The sequence below is a fragment of the Anolis carolinensis genome, chromosome 1 (assembly GCF_035594765.1).
Source record: "Anolis carolinensis isolate JA03-04 chromosome 1, rAnoCar3.1.pri, whole genome shotgun sequence".
Lineage (NCBI taxonomy): Eukaryota > Metazoa > Chordata > Lepidosauria > Squamata > Dactyloidae > Anolis > Anolis carolinensis.
In genome coordinates, this window is record NC_085841.1 from 91,353,985 (window position 1) to 91,374,459 (window position 20,475).

At 38.5% G+C, this 20,475-nt stretch overlaps 1 protein-coding gene across 7 annotated transcripts in view; it reads right to left on the reverse strand.

Annotated features, from left to right (window-relative positions):
• nkain2 (sodium/potassium transporting ATPase interacting 2) overlaps nt 1–20,475 on the reverse strand; it is a 710,044-nt gene that overhangs the window by 30,768 nt on the left and 658,801 nt on the right. For 5 of the 7 annotated variants that reach the window (XM_062979162.1, XM_062979126.1, XM_062979138.1 and 2 more), the window contains one exon: nt 7,254–7,314. The exons of the other annotated variants lie outside the window; for them this stretch is intronic. In XM_062979162.1, coding sequence (XP_062835232.1) covers nt 7,254–7,314 — 61 coding nt within the window. The remainder of the gene's footprint in view (nt 1–7,253; nt 7,315–20,475) is intronic. 7 annotated transcript variants of the gene reach the window in all.

Consider the following 20,475-nt stretch of genomic DNA (forward strand, 5'->3'; position numbering starts at 1 on the left):
TTTATGATGGTATATATTATCTGTTATTGCTATTGTGTTATTGTTATGCACTTCTTGTATTTTGTGTGTTTGCACTATTGAGTGCTTTTCTGAGCCACCTTGAGTACCTTTCGGGGTGGTGGCTTCCTGCCACCATCCCCAAACAGCTTCCTGCAATACAAATGACTCTTTGGTGCAAAACTCACCAATTTGGTATCAACATCTTATGCACATTTCTGGAATGTCAAAAGGGGGTTTGGGTGAAAATGACATTTTGTGCAGAAAGTTTCCCAAAACACAAGTTTTTGTTTAAATTGGTGGGAGTTTTTGGACAAAACATTATTTTGCACTCCCCCCCCCCCCCCCGGCATTTGGACAAAAATGTGGTGGATTTTTGTTTGCGGAAACAACCACATTTTTGAACCAAAAATGCTGCTTCCAGAAGCAATGTAAAATCCATTGTTTTTATTCAAAACTAATTTTTATGTACTAGTTTCAAATAAAGTGTTTTTCTGGAATGAGTGTTTGTTAAATGAAAATTATGTGATTTTATGAAAAAGCCAACAGGGCTGTCTCAAAAACATTCAGAAACATGCATGATCTTTTCTTCACAAAAACAGCGAGTTTTGCACAAAACCATCAATTTTACTAAATATGCCATGTATTTTGAGCAGAAGAATTTGCTGAAACATTATTGTAAAAATGTGATATTGCACAACATTCTCACATCTGTGTCATTCTTGGTCAACATTTATTCTTTTCCTCTTTAGGAGGGAAGAATGAAAGGGGATTTGAATCCTTGCTTCATAGGGAAGAATGAAAACTTGCAGTTGATCAGAGTTTTTATAAACTAAACCCATAGGGCTCTTGAGATGTTCTGGCAGCATTTTTGCATGCATGGTAATAGAAGTTGTGTGATCTGGGAGGATATCCTGATTGTTTTAGCTCCATTGTTTCCCTCCATGTATTGGTGGAATATGAGTGCTGCCATGACCTCAATCCTTTTGGTGTGAATGCTGAAAACATCTCTCTTTTCCTTTACTCTCTTTCTGACATGCACTTTAAAATGTGTCCTGGTTATATATTCCCCCTTCTCCTTCCTGAGTTAAGCAGACTCATTTATCCTAGGGTAGCAGAAGAATATATTCAATCCCACCACAATGTGGCTATAGGATTGCTTTGTCAATCTTATTTTCTTTCTATAACAGCTTCCTATCAAAACTCTGCTGAACTGCTGGGAAAAATATTCACATGTGAGAGGTTTTGGAATTTGTATTACAGCTTCAAATATATACATGCATCTGTTTGCCTTGGTTTTGGTATGCTTTTTACTGCCTCAAGGAAACCTTTAAACGGCTGAAATAATATAAGCTATATTCTTCTCAAAGGATTCCAATTGTTAGGCTGCAAATATTGCATGATCTTGAATTATTCTAGTCATATAAAAGAATCCCTGAGGATGGGAGGAGATGAATACAAAACAGAAACATGGATTCAAATAACAAACTGCTCCTGACAATAAAATCTTACTGTCTATTCTGGTATTTCTTTTTCAGTGTTAGACAGAGAGAGGGGGGTGGGGTGGGAAGAAAGCTATGTGTCCAATAATTTATTTTCAACAATTTTGCGCTGGCTGGCTAAGTAAGGCATTGGCACCACAATTGTGCAAAAGTCTGGTATACTATCTGTAGAAGGGGGTCAAAAACCCAAAGGAAAGTTGAGTTAAAGCATGTATATCCTTATTTAAACATAGATAATCCCATGCTAAAATGTATACTGAATGAAAAAAACACATGCATAGGAAAAGGGAGGAGATTCATAGTGGCAAGGTCCATTTTTTACTTTACAGTCAGCATCCTGTTGGTGACATGCATGTGTGTAACTGCAGCTTGTGTGCATGCGTTTCCCCTTTTTTGTATTGAAGGCTACTCTATTGTCCTTGCCCCCCATCCCAAAACCTCCTCACCAGGCAGGTGTCAATTCTACCTGGTGAGGTGAAGATGTTGTTGTTGCTTCTTACTGTTGGGGAGGGGAGGGAAGGAAAAGGAAAGAAAGAAAAAGGCAATTTAAGATCTTGAAGACATGTACACTCTAGGCTTCTGGGTAAAGGAAAAGGAAGCTGCAATGTGCCCATGAGTAGACCCCTTGTTTCTCCATTCTTTTGAGCTGAGTCCAGTTGCTATTTCATAGTCTGAATGGCCTCTCCCCTTCCTCCTCTATGCTGGCAAGAGAATAACAGCTGCCCATTGGTGGGAGATGCTTAGCTGTGCATGAAGAGCTATCCTCCAGTACAGAATCTCAGCCATAAGGTGAGAAGAGAGCTTGCATGTATACAAAATGTTCATGCATGAGCTTATGCAGATTGACAGAATCCTGCTTTCATGGCCAATGTCATATTTTATTAAGCTGTTGTTGTTGTTGTTGTTGTTGATGATGATGATGTTGTATGCCTTCAAGTCCTTTCTGATCAATGACAGCTCTATCATGGGGTTTTCTTGACAAGATTTGTTCAAAGTAGTGGTTTGCCTTTGATTTTCTCGGAGGCTGAGAGAGTGTGGCTTGTGAACTTAACTCAGGGTGTTTCCATGGCCAAGTAGGAATCTGAACCCTGATATCAAAAATTCTATCCCCATACCCAAATCATCATATCATGTTGGCTTGGGCTGATTAGTATCAATTGGAAACAATTTGTTTTTATCCATAGCTATGACTTCATTTTATGAATTTTAATGTTTTACATTGTAATTATGTATGTGCGTGATTGTAATTTTATGGCTTTATTGTTTTAGATGTATATATTGTCTATATGCAGTACTTCACTGTATTTTGTTAGCCACTCTGAGTCCCTTCAGGGAAATGGTGGTGGGGTACAAAGAAAATTTATTATTAGTGACACAAAGACAGAGTGTGAAATAGCAAACAAGATATATATGCTGGATTTCGTATCACAAAACCACAAATTGAACACTTTCCAAGCGTTTAGGACTGTGTGATGTATTTTTGGATGATGTGGGCAGATCCCAGTAAGGTGGCCTTTTGCAGTTGAGAGATCATAATTTTGTCAATGTTTATTGTTTTCAAATGCCGGCTGAGATCTTTTGGCACGGCACCCAGTGTGCCAATTACCACTGGGACCACCTGTACTGATTATTATTATTATTATTATTATTATTATTATTATTTCTGTTACATGCATATCTGACTCTTCAACTAGTTTTAAGACTAGTTTTAATTAAGACTACAATGAAATAAATGAAAATAAACCAAAATCCGACAGTATAAAACAGCAATATGGCAGAAATATGATAAATCCCAAACAGCATAAAATCAAGGGATATTGGATTAAAAACTTCCTGAAAATCAGGTTAGCCACCAGACAAGCCTCAGCGGAGCCCAGAACCCATTATCTACTCTATCTTTTTGGTAGAGTGGATAATGGGTTCTGGGCTACCTTTTTGGTAGAGTGGGTGCATTTGGCTTTTTTGGTCTAGGTGGGTAGGTAAGGACACATGGAAACAGTGTTAGTTTAATATGATTCCAAATCTCAAAGGCCATAACCAAGACATGAAATAGCCATGTCCTCACAATTCTGCATACACATAAATTGGGATCAGAGCATGTAGTCACAGTTCCTGTTCCTGTTGCATTCATTTCAGTTGCCTGAAGGGGTCTATTAGTTATTTCAATTTAGAGGCAAAAGAAGTAAACAATCTAAAGAATGCCTAAAGAACGAACAATGAAAGCTGCAACAAGAGACTGCTCTTGTGAATCAATAGGATGGCTTCCTGGCCAATCACATTGTGCCCTATTAGACATTGATGGCAGCACTTTTGGGACATCCCAGGATTGTACCATCCTTCCCAGGGAAGAGTAGAAGCAGGAAAGAAAGAGTTCAATAAAACAGGAAATCTTTTAATTTCATGTAATCTTCAAATCCCAGCAGGCAGTTGTTTTATTGATGACCCTCCAGAGCTTTTCACTAAGTAAGTAAATATTTAATGATGTTTTCAAAAAACCCATATTGAATTGTTGGATTTTAGTGACATAAAGCTTGTACTAGAGGAGTCAAATTGCTAGAGAGTTTAAACTGATTAAATGAATATTTCACCGTAATAGAATTACTGTGCAATTTTTGAAAAAATGTAGAACTAATAAAATTTTCACAAAACAAACAAGCTGCTTGAATAAGATTATATCCCACTAAGGAAAGATAGGTGTTGACAGTTTAGTGGTTTTAAATTGCTGCTGCTAATAATCCCAGTGGCATTAGAATTAGAATTGCTCTAAGAAATCAAAATCAGTAGAGAGTGACGCAGAATGAAAGGGAAGAATCAACACAGACACTTATTCTTCTACAGAATTTCTCTTCCAGTTTTTTTATCATGTTTTGAGACAACTCCTCCTTTCAATTTCCTTCCTTCCAGACATCCATCAATAACTCTTAAATCTCCCAGTTACACAGCTCTTTCCAGTCCAAGCATTCACTCATGACTCTCAGCTTTCCTAAAATACAGTCAAAAAGAATACATAGTAGACATTTATATAGATCTAATCTACTGGCCAGAGCTCCGCTATCCTCATCCTCTTCTTTGTTCTCCTTTTTTCTTTGTGTGAAAAACATTTTTTAAAAATGCTTAATAAAAACTTAGGGGAATACAGAATACTAAGGATTTGCTGAACTACAGTATTTGTACAATAACATTATGTCAGTGCCAGAATGTCACAGTAGCATAACCTACAACTGTCCCAACTTAGTAAAACTAGTCCCAATTAATCCTCTGTCATTCCACTTTTCCAGCTGCTTTTAAAATGTCCCACTTTCTCTTCTTCCAGCTTTCCACCTTTATCCTCATCTTATTTCAATTGCTGCAAAATACCGAACATTGCACTCCATTAAGTCAGCAGGGGGCAGAGGAGAGGGAGTGACTGAATTCTGTCTTTCCCAGAATTTGGATAAAACAGAATTCTTAGATTTCTTATATCATTCTAATGTCAGATAAGCAGATAGTTTATATGTGCACAAACAAGTGGCACCCTTGATATTGGAGTACAAGCCTTACAGGTAGTGATAATTGAAAACATGTTGGTTTCTGGCCCTTTAAAACAGATCAGGATATACCCTGAAACAAATAAATCAATTCATATTCTGCTCACACTGGCCGCCATTCAATCAATATTTTAAATGTTGAACCTTGTATTACTGTTGGGTGAATTTCCTTTCAACAAATATGAGGCGGCATGTAAAGAGAAAAAGAGTGGCCTTAATTTCATCAAGTTGCCCCCTTTTCTTTTCTCTTCTTTTGAAATTAATGGCAACTGGCAAATAATTTTGGTTAGATAATTAGAAAACCACATGGGTCCAATACAGCTTCAATTAACACATACTTAAATTTATCCCCACCACACAAATTTATTCCAGTGAAATCTGCTAGGTTTTAGAGTGTTTAACTGTATAGTTGGTTACTATAATATTGTAACATACTTTTTAGCTAATCAGAAGAAAACTAAACACAATGCTCAATAGGGCTGCTCTGAAAATGGCATGCTAATTTCATCCTGTCGTATTAATTCCACTCTGCCATTCCCATAACATTTAGGTGCATTTATTCTTATCATGACATTTATTTATTTTATTACGAATTTATTAAAATAAGTGTATTGTGCTCCATATTTGGAGACCCTGGGGCAGGATACAAATAATAAAAACATGATAACCAATCCACAGAATAAGACAGGACACAGATATCCATAAGCCAACAGGCCATGCTTGCTGGTCTCTGAAATCATGGATAATTCGGGGGCAAGGACAATGTCAAAATCCATGCAAATTAGGCCTCCAATGGGACACGATTCCATACTTGAACCTCCACCCTATCTTCTACATAGCTGCATGCTGCTCACAGTAGATAAAAATTGCTATAGGGTGGGAGACTAAACAGGGACTTTCTATTTTCATGACGTCACTGCCCTCAATAGATTTTCTAGATTGGCATACATTTCTGAAAATGGTAAAATTAACAGGTTTAGACAAAGTTTGACCAGAATCCTCTATCACAGGTATCAATGTGTAACTTGGGAATTACACACTCATAACTGTTAGGTATTCACGATCCCTATGTGTCCCCTAATTATTGCTATGTAGAGATTGTAAAAGCCAATGTATGAGAGGTGTGAGTGTCTGTTCCCTTGGTGACTGCTGTTCCCAGCTCCCCTTGTGAGAGTGATTTCCCACATAAAGAGGAAATGTGAAAGGGGTTTTGCTTTTGCTTGTCAAACTGGAGCTCACTCGCAGGAGGGGGTGGAAATGGCAACAAGCTGCTTCCCTGATCAATAGGGAAACAGGCCTCTGTTGATCACAATAGCTTCGTCATGGTAAACAGAAACTGGTGGGATCGGCTGAGATTCACTGCATAGCACCATAAACTATTATGCATACACATAAGTAAACCCCTCAATTGCCATAAAAATGCCACATAGGCTCCCATTGATTTAATGGGTTTCTTTGTGTTGGAGCTAAACATTGAATTTAGACCATAATTTCATTTCATATGATTTGTATTTTGTGTGGCTTCTTTGTCGTATTTGTCTGTGGTTTTCACAGTTGTCCTTTTTGAAACAGAAGAGAGTTTGATCAGTGAAAATATAACGCTTATCAACTGATGCTAATAACCAGCTATAGCAAAAGAATAGAAACAACTATGTAAAAATCAAGATTAAAAGAATAAAAACTAAAGTAATTAAACTGCATTTACTCAAACGGAATACTGACACAGTGAATCAGGAGAAACCCAAATGTCTTCATCGTGTCCTGAACCTAACAAAATCTCTCTCAACTTTATCTGGCTGCAGTGCAATGTTTACGAGTCAGATCTTACCAGAACTGCTACAATAAACCCTATAGTCAGTTTATACGAGCTTTACCTACAAGATAAAGCATTTAGAAGGACAAGACTTAACATCACTCATGGGGAAGTGAGAAGCAATAAGAATTGAACTTATGAAGAATTTTTTTGGGGAAAGGATCTACTATTTCATTTCTGAGGGAAAAATGTATTTCTAAAGCTGCATTTACCACTTCCTCCATTTACCCCAAACCAGAATGGCCTTTTAAAGATCCAATGTGCTAGGCAACCCTCCACTGCCCCCCTCCCAGGCTATTCTGTGTTTTACAGTCTGACAAAAGTCTTCAGAATGATATCGGAATGAGATGGATGAGCGAGATGGATGATATAAAAATGGTTTCAACTGGCATGTAATAAACCTTTAGTACTTACAGCTGTCCTCTTCTTCGGTGATACATTTCACAACATAACAGGCGTAGATGAATCCTGCCAGCTTAAACAAAATGGAACAATATTAGATATACAGTAAAAGTGGTGAGTATTCTCAGCAGTGGTGAGTGCTTGTTAAGACAAAAATCAATCTTCCCAGAGTTTTGTTATGAAAACTGTAATTCTTTCACGCAATTTTATATTTCAGCAATAATCATCCTCTCACGATAAATCCATAATGACTGTATATATGTGCTACAATGCATGAGTATTCTTTTTTCAAATTCATTCATCACTTCCTATCGCTCAGAAATGATAAGGATATAGAAAGAAATTGGTAAGAATGCCTCACACAGTTTCAGTGAGGCTCTTTTCACAATGAGTATGATTCCCAGCAAGAATTATTTCCCCAGCGGAACAGAAACAATAGCAGAATATTATCAACACACATACAGAACCTTTCTATAGTGAGATCTATTCTACCTCTTTATAAAATCCATCTGGTTATACATCCTAAAAAATGAGAGAGGCATGGAAGACAGAGAAAGAGACCGAGAGAGAGACCGAGAGAGAGAAAGAGAGAGACAGATGGCAGGAAGAGGCACCAGCTTTCCAAGAATCTTTAATAACCACGAGAAAATGAAGGGAGTATTCTTTTCTCCTATTTTTAAAAGAAATGATGGATCAGTAATATTTTAGGGAAACCAACAACTCTGCTATGTGTAACATTTGAGAAATAATATTGACCTTCCTCACTGTGAAGATTGCTACAGGGGTAGGAATTTTGTACTGGGAACTGAATACAGAAAAGCAGTGTCCGCAAGATCTGACTTGATAACTACTTTCAGCTTACAGTTCTACTGTAAATAATATTTAATACAATGTGGGCCCATACAGCTCTGATTGTCTTACCTATATATAGTTTTTGAATTATTTTAGTTTTCTAAATGCTTATATTTGATGTTGTAAATGTTTTTATGTGTGGTATATTCCCCTAGGCCCTGGCATGCAAACAGGCAATCGATCAATACGTCAGTCAATCAATCAATGTTTCTCATTGTACACTGAGTAGCAAAAGCTGTTTGTTCAGCATCCTTCCATTAAATTACATGCACAACATCACCCCAAATGGAAACATTATTTGAAGCAGTTCTGTAGTTGTGCTAGAAGGTCATGAGATCCTAATCCACCATGGGGAATATTGGTACTTGGCATCTATTAAGAAAAAAAGGTTATGACTTGCTGAAACAAATTAGAAATTGGAAAATCTCCCAGATTTTATTTGCACTCATTAAGTTAAGTAAATCTGAAAGGAAACAACTTGGGGGAACAGTACATAGATTATAAAATGTTGTTTCACACATAACATGGGAAAATGTTGTTCCTTGTGGATGAAAGGTCATATTGATCCATCCTTTGGTACTATTATTTATAGAGATCAGAACACATATGGTTGGATGTTTGTTCGAGGCACCTACATTTGTATACTAAAAAGGCTGGTGTTGGTTATGTTTATACACTGATAGTGCTTTGGAGCGCTATAGGTGTCAGATCTTCTGAACTCTAGAACACCATACAAGCAGTCCTATTATTTTTGTGTGTTGAGTTCTTTTTTGCATCAAAAGAGAGCAACCTTTTCTCTTTCTTTTTTGGAGCTCCACGCGTGGATCAAAGCTACAGAATCAGACTGATCATATTAATGGTGCATGATAGGGAACACTGTTATTTTCTTTACAGGGTGCCAGCTGCATTCAACACAACAGTTGCACCTAGCCAGCATATGGAGACTCACTGCTGTGCCTCAGTACAGCTTGTCAAGCATGCCTTAAAACAGACCCAATTATAATTGCTCACTGAAGCATCCCTTGCAAGTAGTGATGGGCACATGGAGCCTAGTCTGCAAGCAATGGCGCTCCCTGACCTTTTTGAGTCGTTGTGAAGAAAATGTTCACATCTTTCTGCTCTCTATGGTGTAACCAGGGTGGTTAAATTAGCACATATGTGCAGTGAAAACGGGTGGAAGAAATCCTCAGGCTCAGTAAGCTGAAGAATTTGAGGAACTCTCTTGTATTCATATAGGGATAATTTATTATTTAAGATGGAATGGATGCCACACCTTTTCTCTTCCTTTCTTCCCCCACAGGCCTAAAAGTCACCCACAATTTCTATCTGAAACATTATGAGCTCATACCAATAATGTAGAATCATATTACGGAGCTAAACAGATCAAGCAGTTGTTAACAAAAATTTGAACTATAGTAAAATACCATCATATTAAGAAACAAAACATGTGTTTTACTGAATAATACTTATAGGAAATGTATTTTCATAAAGTTTCTCCAACTTGTGTTATAAATATCCAAAGAAGTATGAAACTTTAATGCAATGCGCAAATCAATACAGAGAGATCAAATAAATGAGGAACCCACCTAGTTTTCTACGTTAATAATCAAAATTGCTTCCATGAATAATTTAATCCAAAGTTTTGGATGATGTCATTGTTGATTCAATCACTTTTGAGGCATGAAATGCAATGGCACATTTGTTGCTCAGTAGACCCTTTTGCTAAGCTAAAACCTCCCCCAGGAGATCCTCTCATGCCAATCTGATTACAGACACAGGATGGCCATTAAGTAATTATTGTTCCCTACTGAGAAGCTGACCAGCTGGTGGCAATAAGAATGTGGCTTTCAAGATGAGCCAAAAATAAAGGGCCAAATTAGATGTGACAGCACCAGATTCTTTTGTTTAAGCTCAAGTTAGTCTGAGGAGCATCCATAAAACAGGGAATGTGAGCTCTGATTCTGAAAGAAAACATGACGTGTGCCAAACTCTTCCTGGCTTAACTCCCTATAGCCTATCATACTTTTTTCTCAGCTGGGCATCTGAAACACACTTGACTGGGAGAACAGAGCTTTAGGAAGAGCCTGGAAGAAGCTTTGGGAGTAGTTTACAAGGCCTGATAAGTGAGGGGAATTCTGTTCTACATGCACATATGTCCCCATTGTTCTAAAATTAGGCATTGCTTCCCTACTTTTCTATGTCACTGATTTATAAACTGTGGGTTCTGGCCCCTTAGCTCAATGTTGGGATCACGAAAAATTTGGCAACAGTGACAGGATTCTGAACTCATTTACACAAATCTGTTAGCAACAATGTGCAATGTTTATAGTGGACTCTGCAGGAAATGCTTCAGCTGTATTCCACAAAAAGAAGAAGCAGCTTCTTTAACAAGTCTCCCAAATGCAGTTTTATTATCAACTAGCTGTGCCTGGCCACGCGTTGCTGTGGCGTTGTCTGGTGGTGTTGGTGAGAAATTGTTGAGGTAGTGGTGGTATTGAATGTGTGCTGTATGCTTGTCTTTATGTTTAGTATGCATTTGGTTGTTTGTGTACTGTGAAAGTGGTGAGGATAGAGGAGGTCTATGTCCCTGTGTAGTATTGTATAGTATCGAAATGTTGTCCATGTGTTGTGAATGCTTGGATGGTGTCTTTCTGCATAGTAGAAAGGGTTGGGCTGGATGGCCCTTAGGGGTCTCTCCAAACTCTTGGAGTCTATGCTATTATTATCATCATCATCATCATCATCATCATTATTATGTAGAGGCTGGATGGCCATCTGTCAGGAGTGCTTGGATTGTGTCCTCCTGCATGGTAGAAGGAAGTTGATCTGGATGATCCTTCGGGGTCACTCCAAACCTTAGGATTGTATGATGATGTTATTATTATTATTATTATTATTATTATTAGTATTAGTATTGGTATTGAGAGGCTGGATGGCCATCTGTCAGGAGTGCTTGGATTGTGTCCTCCTGCATGGTAGAAGGAAGTTGATCTGGATGATCCTTAGGCGTTGCTCCAAACCTTAGGATTGTATTATGTTGTTGTTGTTGTTGTTGTTATTATTATTATTAGTGTTCAGAGGCTGGGTGGCCATCTGTTGGGAGTGCTTGGATTGTGTCCTGCATGGCAGAATTGGGTTGGACTGGATAGCCTTTAGGGGTGTCTCCTAACTGTCTGATCCTATGATTCGATTTGTATTATTATTGTGCAGATCTTGGATGGCCATCTGTTAGGAGTGCTTGGTTTGTGTTGTCCTGCATGGTAGAAGGAAGTTGAACTGGATGATCCTTAGGGGTGTCTCCTAACCTTATGATTGTATGTTGTTGTTGTTGTTGTTGTTGTTGTTATTATTGAGAGGCTGGGTGGCCATCTGTTGGGTGTGCTTGGATTGTGTCCTCCATGGCAGAATTGGGTTGGACTGGATTACCACAGTAATTATTTCATATTATAGTAGAATCTCACTTATCCAACATTCGCTTATCCAGTGTTCTGGATTATCCAACGCAGTCTGCCTTTTAGTAGTCAATGTTTTTGTAGTCAATGTTTTAAATTCATTGTCATATTTTGGTGCTAAATTTGTAAATACAGTAATTACAACATAGCATTACTGACTATTGAACTACTTTTTCTGTCAAATATGTTGTATAACATGATGTTTGGTGCCTAATTTGTATAATTATTATGTAATTTGATGTTTAATAGGCTTTTTCTGAATCCCTTCTTATTATCCAACATATTCACTTATCCAACGTTCTGACAGTCTGTTTATGTTGGATAAGTGAGACTTTACTGTATATTTATAATCTTATATTATCTGCTTAGAACTGGATTATATGAGGCCCCTTCTACACAGCTGTATAAAATGCACACTGAAGTGAATTATCTGGCAGTGTGGACTCAAGGTAATCCAGTTCAAAGCAGATAATATAAGATTATAAATGGGTAATATAGCTGTGTGGAAGGGCCTACACTGCCATATAATCCAGTTAAAATCAGATAATCTGTGGAAGAGGCCTAAGTGAGGCCTAACTGTGCCTGTCCCCTGGGCTGAGTAGGTTGCTAGGAGACCAAGTGGGCGGAGCTTAGCCCTCTAACTGGCAGCAATTGGATAAAAACAATTATTGCTCTCCCTCTAATTAGGACTTTATTTTTCTTTTCTCTTTGTTGTATCAACCTAGAGCCATGGATGATGGGTTGTGTTGTCAAATTTCAAGGTTGGGGGGGCCTGTAGTTTTGTTGTTTTGTCCGGTGCCCTGATTCCATCACTCTTTTATATATATAGATAAATGTTTGATCTCTATGTCTATTTTATATGCCTATAGGGTCACGTAAAAAGGTGGAAAGCGGTCACAGATAGAAAACGTTTGAAGCCTTATTCTATGTGACCTGGGTAGATTTCAGTTTAAACAAGCAGTTATACTACTGCCATGTTTTCTCTGACCCTGAAAGAATGCAAACATACCAGCAGATACATTGCATCCCAGCTGGTTTTGGCTGTTGGTATCCTACACTTATGCACATGCTGTGTTTCACTGTGAAAGTGGTCAGGCACTTTCTCTGATAGGCAATACAGTGTTCCCTCACCCGCAATAACTGAAAATCCGCGAAGTAGGGACACTATATTTATTCTATGTGTGAAGGAGAGCAAACCACAGACCACTTACTACAATGCAGTCTGTACTTTATTTTAGCAGTTACAATTTACAGTACACCAGCAGAGAAGAAGAGTGGAAACTAAATAACCCTTTTTTATTTCCAACCCCTCCCCCCTCCCGCTCCCTTTATTTCTTCCTTCTCCCCTTCCAAAATCCTTTGCACACCACAAAAACCCACAAAACAGTGAAAATACAGCAATAAATGTGTACATTAATATTAACTGAAAACCCGCGAAACAGCGAGGGAGCAAAAAGTGAACCGTGAAGTAGCGAGGGAACACTGTATCTGCATTTCGTTTGAAGTCACAGAAGTGGAGGTGTACACATAGTTCCTTTGCAATGTGAATGTACATTCTCATCTAGTGCACAGCTGGCTTCTCCCGCTGAACCTGATGACAGTATTACTTTAGTTGAGCACTCTGTTGTGTATGCACTAGTACATTCAATCATGCAATGTTGGTATTCAACACAAAAGTTGTATAGCACAATATATGTGTAACTCATTTTGTGGAGATTCATGCCATGTAACTCACTTATCATATTCTTTATCCCTGGTTTCTATTTCATTCTCTTGATATGACTGGCTTACTATGGCTCTAGAGGTATCTATGGAAGGCCCATAAACTGAACATGAAGGCAATGGTATCCCCTGCTTGTGTTCCCCTGCTTCTTCTGACATTTAATTATCGCAATCTCCGTGAATTTGTGAAATCGCACTTTGAAGCCATTCAACTTGAAGTTTGTTGCTGCATCTCATGGGGAAAGCTTTTACAGTTTAACTATGCACAGTGAAGCCCCCATAACCACAGAACCCATATCCACAGTTTCACTTAACAATGCCTGAAGAACATGGTCTCTTTAGGAAATTGTTAGCTCCTCCAGAGTGGTTCTCTTGGACATTATCACAGAGTTGCACAGGAGAACCTAGCAAATTCCTAGAGAGGCTACCTCTCTACAAATCTGTAGGTCCTTCAAAGCAACTCTTTTGTATGCTGGGACAGAAAGTGAGGTATTTTTTAATAATGTATGGTTCTATAGATAGCTTCAGGTAATCGCTGTCCGTTCAGTAATATCTTTACCATGGATATGGTGTTCTTACTGTATAGTACATCCAGTCTGGTCAGACATGAATATCATGTCATGGCTGAGCGAGTATACATTACAATCCCTATATCTGTGGGATATATATTCTAAGATCTACTCATTCTTCCATGGACACCTAAATCCATAGATCCATAGATAATAGCAAACTCCACATACTTGGGCTGAAATCATATTGTAAGATCTAGAGAGGCTCATGAACACTTTGGGGGGTATTGTTTGGAGAATGGGTATTGCAGGTGTGGGGCCTGTGGGTTTAAGTCTTGGGATCACCTCCCCAGTGCAATCCTGGTTTTTCGGAATGGCACTGCCACTCTCCCCTGTTAGCCCACTATTTCTACCCTAAACTTACCAAAGAGGTCTGCATGCCCCTTAAAAGTAAGCTCCTGACACATCATTTTGATGTGACAGGAACTTAATCTGAGGGGCCTGCAGCCCAAGGCAGGCCTCTTTGGTAATATTAGGGTAGAAATGGGGGGCTGGGGGCAAGCTAAATGCTCCCTCCCTCACCAAAATTCTGGGATTTTGGTAAAATGTGTGGTCTAAATCCAGAGAGGAATCTGGATTTGAAATCCCAGTTCCTCTCAGGATTTTGGCATGTCTGGAATGGTCCTGAGTTTCTGATATTGTGGTTTTCTGAAGTCGTTTGACTCTATTGACTTTCACTTTATTTTTGAGAAGTTTCTGCATTGAAATAAAATGTAACTATGGTGGATTTTGACTTTTTATTTCCCATTAATATATAAATTAAATGTCAAAGCATTGTGGTTATATGTAAATTAAATGTGATAGCACAGTGGTCATTGTTTCCAATTAGTTCCATGACACTCACACCAGTTGTCGCAGCTGCTGCTTCCTTCCCAATTCCCTTTATTCACTGGAGAAAAAGCCAAAAATGTCTTTTTATTTCACAGTGTTTTGAATTGTCACTCAGACCCAGTTCACACATTAGTAGAACAAGATGTGAGTTTAAAAAGTTATGTTTGGGGCTGATGGAATTAGCTGTACCTCTTCAGATTGAAGATTAGTTAAGTCTTTTTGTAATATAAAAGCTATCTTGAACTGATATAGCTTGGATGAATATTTTTCTTTCTAATAAGTCTTGTAGAAAAAAGTGGGTTGGTACAAAAATGGCAGTTTGAAATGACATGGCTCATTTGAAAACAGAAGTAGTACAGCCCACATGGCCATAGACTTTTTTGTGTTTCTTCTGTGTATATTATGATTTTAGGTAATTGTGGAATTGGTTGTTATTTGATTTTTTTCCCAAACCTGTCATATATTACACCAGGTGCATACTTATTGAAGGCCAACCTACATGATACAATGGAGATTTCTGAATTTGCCTTTATGTTTTTGTATCTCCCCATACTGAAATAGAAATTGTGGGTCCTTTAATTCAAATCAAAATCCCAGCACAGTAGGATTAAATATCCCTTTTACTTTATCCACTGTTCCAAATGAAGAAACTCTGGAGGTGATGTTATATGGTTATAGTTTCAAAGCCCATGTGCTTCAGATATCTCACCCACCTAACGACTTATTCAAAAAGGAGATTCAGTCATGGAACACTTTATTATATACTTCACTTGGCTCTTAGATGCCTTTGTTGGTAGAAATGAATGTTCATAGATGAGTAAGAGTGCATATAATGGTTGCTGTTGTCATACATACCCTTGAGTCTTTTTTTTACAAAGAAATCAGGCAACTTCCAGTGAAGAAAATGGAGCCTTGAGCAGTGTCTCAGTGATCTGGCTGAACATTGGGACAGGTTTGGGGCTTTACCAATCAAATGGAGTTTAGAAATAAAAGATGCTCTAAAATCTGCAGTAAGTTTACCAACTCCATGGACAAAAACCATTTCTGAGTGGTAAACTGCATTTTTCCTCCATAAGAAATTTTAGAGATAAAAAAGGACTCTAAAAATCTAATCACTGGAACAGTTTTTCAATAATTTTCTAAATCTGCCTAATGAAACTATTTAGTGAGACCAATTACAAAAGGTGAGCATGAATTAATTTGTAAAAGATTGTGCTATAAGAATTGTGGGCATTAGAATTGTTTAGCAAACCTAAGGACTCGATAGCCATAACATCCTGGCACTGAATGCAGCCTCTGGACTGAGTCCAAACAGCAAATAAGACAAGAGGTGACCATAGAGATGAATTATATAATTGAACCATAGAGATAAAACCATAGAGAAAACCATAGAGCTTGAAATACAGCTTGAAATGCAGAAAACAGGGAACAACTAAAAGGGTTGTAAGTGACAGCATACTAAAAGTGAAAGTGGTTAAATAAATCTTCAAAAATTAGACGTCTGATTTTTTTTAAAGACAGCTTGATTACAGAAATGAGTGCAAGGTCAACAAGACCTAGATTCAAAGATCCGAAATACCAGAAAGAAGCTTCCAGGAAAGGATCTCTTCCACAAGAAGATGCAATGAGAGAAATCTTGACTCAATTAACAACCATTACAGATGGAATAAAAACATGGGGGTTAGGATGGACAAGAGAATTACACAGGCTGAAGATTATCTACAGAAAGGGCAACAAGAGATGAAGAAAGATATTCAACAGATGGCAGACACAATGAGTGGTATTTTAAAGCAACAAGAACAGCAAAAAAGAAAGAAAGAAAATAAAAGTAATTGAAGAGGTACAAAAGAAGAGGCAATTGGATTTCTAAAGAGATTCAATTGAACTCCAAAGATTAGAGTACACACAAAGAGAAAACTCTTTGAGGTTGAGAAGAATATCTGAATCTGTACAGGAAGTTGATATGGCAATAAGAGAAGTTGTGACTGGAATCCTTGATAGACCAGAGCAAGTGGTTGAGATTGAAATTTACAGGAACTTTAGGGTCCAATCCCAACATGCAATAAGGAATACACTTCCAAGAGATGTGATTGTGTTGTTTATAAGAAAGTATGAGAACAAGTTTTGCAAGCCCACGCCAAAGATCTGATTGAAATAGGAAATACCAGAATTGTAGTATTAAGAAAACACCCACCTCAAACAATAAAGAAAAAAAGAGAGTACTTTTTCCTGACAGATAAGCTTAAGAAAAATGGCTACAGATTCAGATGAGAAAACACAGAAAAACTGATGCTATCTTATAAAGGACAAAGGTATTGGTTAACATCAGTTGTGAAGGCCCAGGATTTCTATGAGAAATTCAAAAATGACCTAGATTCAGAGAGGGAAGAAAGATCAAAAGACTAAGGAGAAAGAACATTCAAGAAGGCAAAAAGAGATGGCAACCTCAACAGATCCTGGATAAGGAAGATGTTCAACAACAGCAACAGGCCACTTCACATGATGAAGAAGAATTGGATGATAATCTGCTATTTCAAGAAAAGAACCCTAAAGATGCTTCCTTTAAATATAAATGGACTAAATATGCCAAACAAAGAAGAGAACAGAGAAAGCTTTTCATTATTTGTGATTACTGGAAACAAAAAGAAATTCCCACTCAAGATTTATAGATTACAAAAATGATGGATCTGGCAGAAATTGATTAGGTTTTTAAAATTGCCAGACCCCCCCCCCTCCAAATTTGAAGAAGAAATCTAATACTGTAATAATTAAAAATGGACAAATTGGCTAGGCTTATACAATTGACAGAACCTTCCAAATTTGAGAAAGAATGGCAGACTTTTATTGACTATTTAAAAGAAGAAAAGAAAATTAAAATATTGGGTTTTCTATAGTACCAAAGGAAAATTAGTAGTACAGAGATGTAGGAATAACAAGAAAAAAATAGAGAAGTCAGTGACAAGAATAACAGGATCGCTAGTGGTATCCTGGAAAGTTAATTTACCAGAGAAGTTTTATGACAAAAATAATAGAATTTTTGGTTATGTAGAGAACAATAGAGACAGGGTAGGAAGCTTTAGTTAAGGCTTTGTTTTTTCCATTCTCAATTTTTCTGTCATTTTGTTTCAAAACAGTGCATACTAGAGATGTGCGTGGTATTTGTCTCATTTGCTTCATTTATGTTTGTTTTTCATATCATCCGTTCAGATGGCACAAAACAGAAAGACCCCCAAATGAAACAAAAACTGACTCAAAATGAAAGGCAGGCAATTGCCAATATCAGCTCCAAGACTGCCTTTTGGATCAATCAGCTGTAGTCCCTGCGAGGCCCAGGTGTATAGGCCCAAAGCCTTCAACCGTAGCCCAAAGCTCCTGGGCCTACAGGTGCAGGTTTTGGGCCTACGCACCCAGGCCTCACAGGACCTGCAGACAATAGCCGAGTAAGGAGTGATCCTTACTCAGCAATTGGCTGGGCCTTGCTGGGCCTGCCGCAGTCGATTGCAGAGTAAGGAAAGCTCCTTACTCGGCAATTGGCTGCAGGCCCTGTAAGGCCTGTGTGCATAGGCCCAAAACCTGCACCTGTAGGCCTGGGAGCTTTGGGCTACAGTTGAAGGCTTTGTGCCTATACACACAGGCCTGGCCAAGGCGGGGAGGTTGGGGTGGTTGGGTCATCCTGTGCTTCCCCCCTCCCTTTGTCTGCCTCCTTACCGGGCATTTGAGTGGCATTGGCTGGTGCTGTGGCCTTGGCTGGCGCCTCCCCCCTCCAAAAAACAAACCAAAAAATTAAACCAAAAACAAAACAAATGTCTGACCTCCCAATTTTGGGAAGTGGGATGAAAATGGATCAGAGCCTTGTCGAAAGTAGGGAGACGAAACGGAATATGGTAAGTCCTGAAAGCACATCTCTACTTTGTACCCACTTTTCTATCCTTCTGTTTTAGATCAGAAAATAAATGTTCCTTTTATTTGTCTTTTCTTTTTAAATATCATGGAAACCTTTTTAGTTTTTAGGATGAGAAACTCCCTCCTGGACACATAGAAGACTGGGCATCTTGGAAGTCGCTGAACAGCCTGCGCTCTGGGACCATGAGACGCAAAGCTAATGTTAAGAAATAGGGCTACAAAGTGGAGTCCACAACATGCGAGTGTGGAGATGAGCAAACCACAGACCACTTACTACAGTACAATGCAACCTGCCATATGCACAATAGAGGACCTTCTCACAGTGACACCAGAGGTACTCCAAATGGCCAGCTTTTGGTCAAAAGAAATTTAGTATAATGCCAAGTTTTTAACATTGTATTTTTAAATACATCATAATTGTACCCTCAATTCACTTCTGACACAATATACCTTTTTAGATAGCAATGGAAGAAGTAAAAACTGTAAGTTAAAAATGCCCTCATTCTCCTTCCTCATTCCTCATATATTTGCAATAAAAATTACATGGGGTGGGGGGAGAACCCCCCCCCCAAAGAAATCAGGCTACTTCTCATGAAGAAATGAGAATACAGGGACTTGTTGAAAGGTTGAAAGGTTGTAGGTTAGACTAGTACCAGTATTCCTTCCCTTTAGCTTTCAGATGCTATCCATACTATCCAGATGTAAGTTGTTGAAGATTTTTTTTTCATGTCAGGAGCGACTTGAGAAACTGCAAGTCGCTTCTGGAGTGAGAGAATTGGCTGTCTGCTAGGACGTTGCCCAGGGGATGCCCGGATGTTTTGATGTTTTACCATCCTTGTGGGAGGCTTCTCTCATGTCCCCGCATGGAGCTGGAGCTGATAGAGGAAGCTCATCCGTGCTCTCCCCGGGTGGGATTTGAACCTGGCAGCTTGCAGATCAGCAGCCCAACCTTCAAGTCACAACCCACTACTTCACCGGGTAGAAGATAAGGAGGACAAACGTAAGATCCACTATGGTGTGAAACATTGTTATAAAGAATAAGATATTCTTGGTTATATCTGGGTCAGGAACATAAAAGCATCTGTGTTGCATCAGAGCTAAATCACGGTCTTATTTCAGATCTGCCATGCAGCCCTATTGGGAGGTTTTCACACTTAGCAGGGACGAGAATTCTCTGCAGGAGCTTGCAAATATTGTAGCAGTTATATCTTGTGTTATTGTCAGCAGGCCACCTCTGCTTTGTTGAGCAATTATTTCTTTTACTTACATAACTGAAAGATGGGTGGCTGACTGCTTGACCTATATGTCTGCAAGTATTGGCTCCTCTCTTTCCCTCCCTCCCTCCCTCTCACTCTCTGGCAATCCTTGGAATGCAATTTTTTAAGAAATGTCTCAAATCACACTGTTGAAAATTAGTTTATTCACAGATAGTTGCATCCCTGCATCTCACTAAAATGTCAGAAGTTATATCTCATCAGCTGATCTTTCACACAGCACACACACAACCCCTCCAGAATAAATTGTACATCCTTTTCATATTTTAATTGTTTTCAGTTATGTGCTCTGAACTGTTGTGGATCTACATTGTAAAATGAATGCAGTTTGACTCCACTTTAACTGCTTGATGCTATAGAATAATAGTTTTACAACATCTTTAGCCTTCTCTGCCCAAAAGTGCTGATGTCTCACTAAACTACAACTCCAATAATTCTATCACAGTGGCTCTCAACCTGTGGGTCCCCAGGTGTTTTGGCCTACAACTCCCAAAAATCCCAGCCAGTCTACCTGCTGTAAGGATTTCAGGAAGTTGAAGGCCAAAACACCTGGGGACCCACAGGTTGGGAACCACTGTTCTATAGCATTGAGCCATGACAATTAAAACAGTTTCAAACTGCATTAATTCTA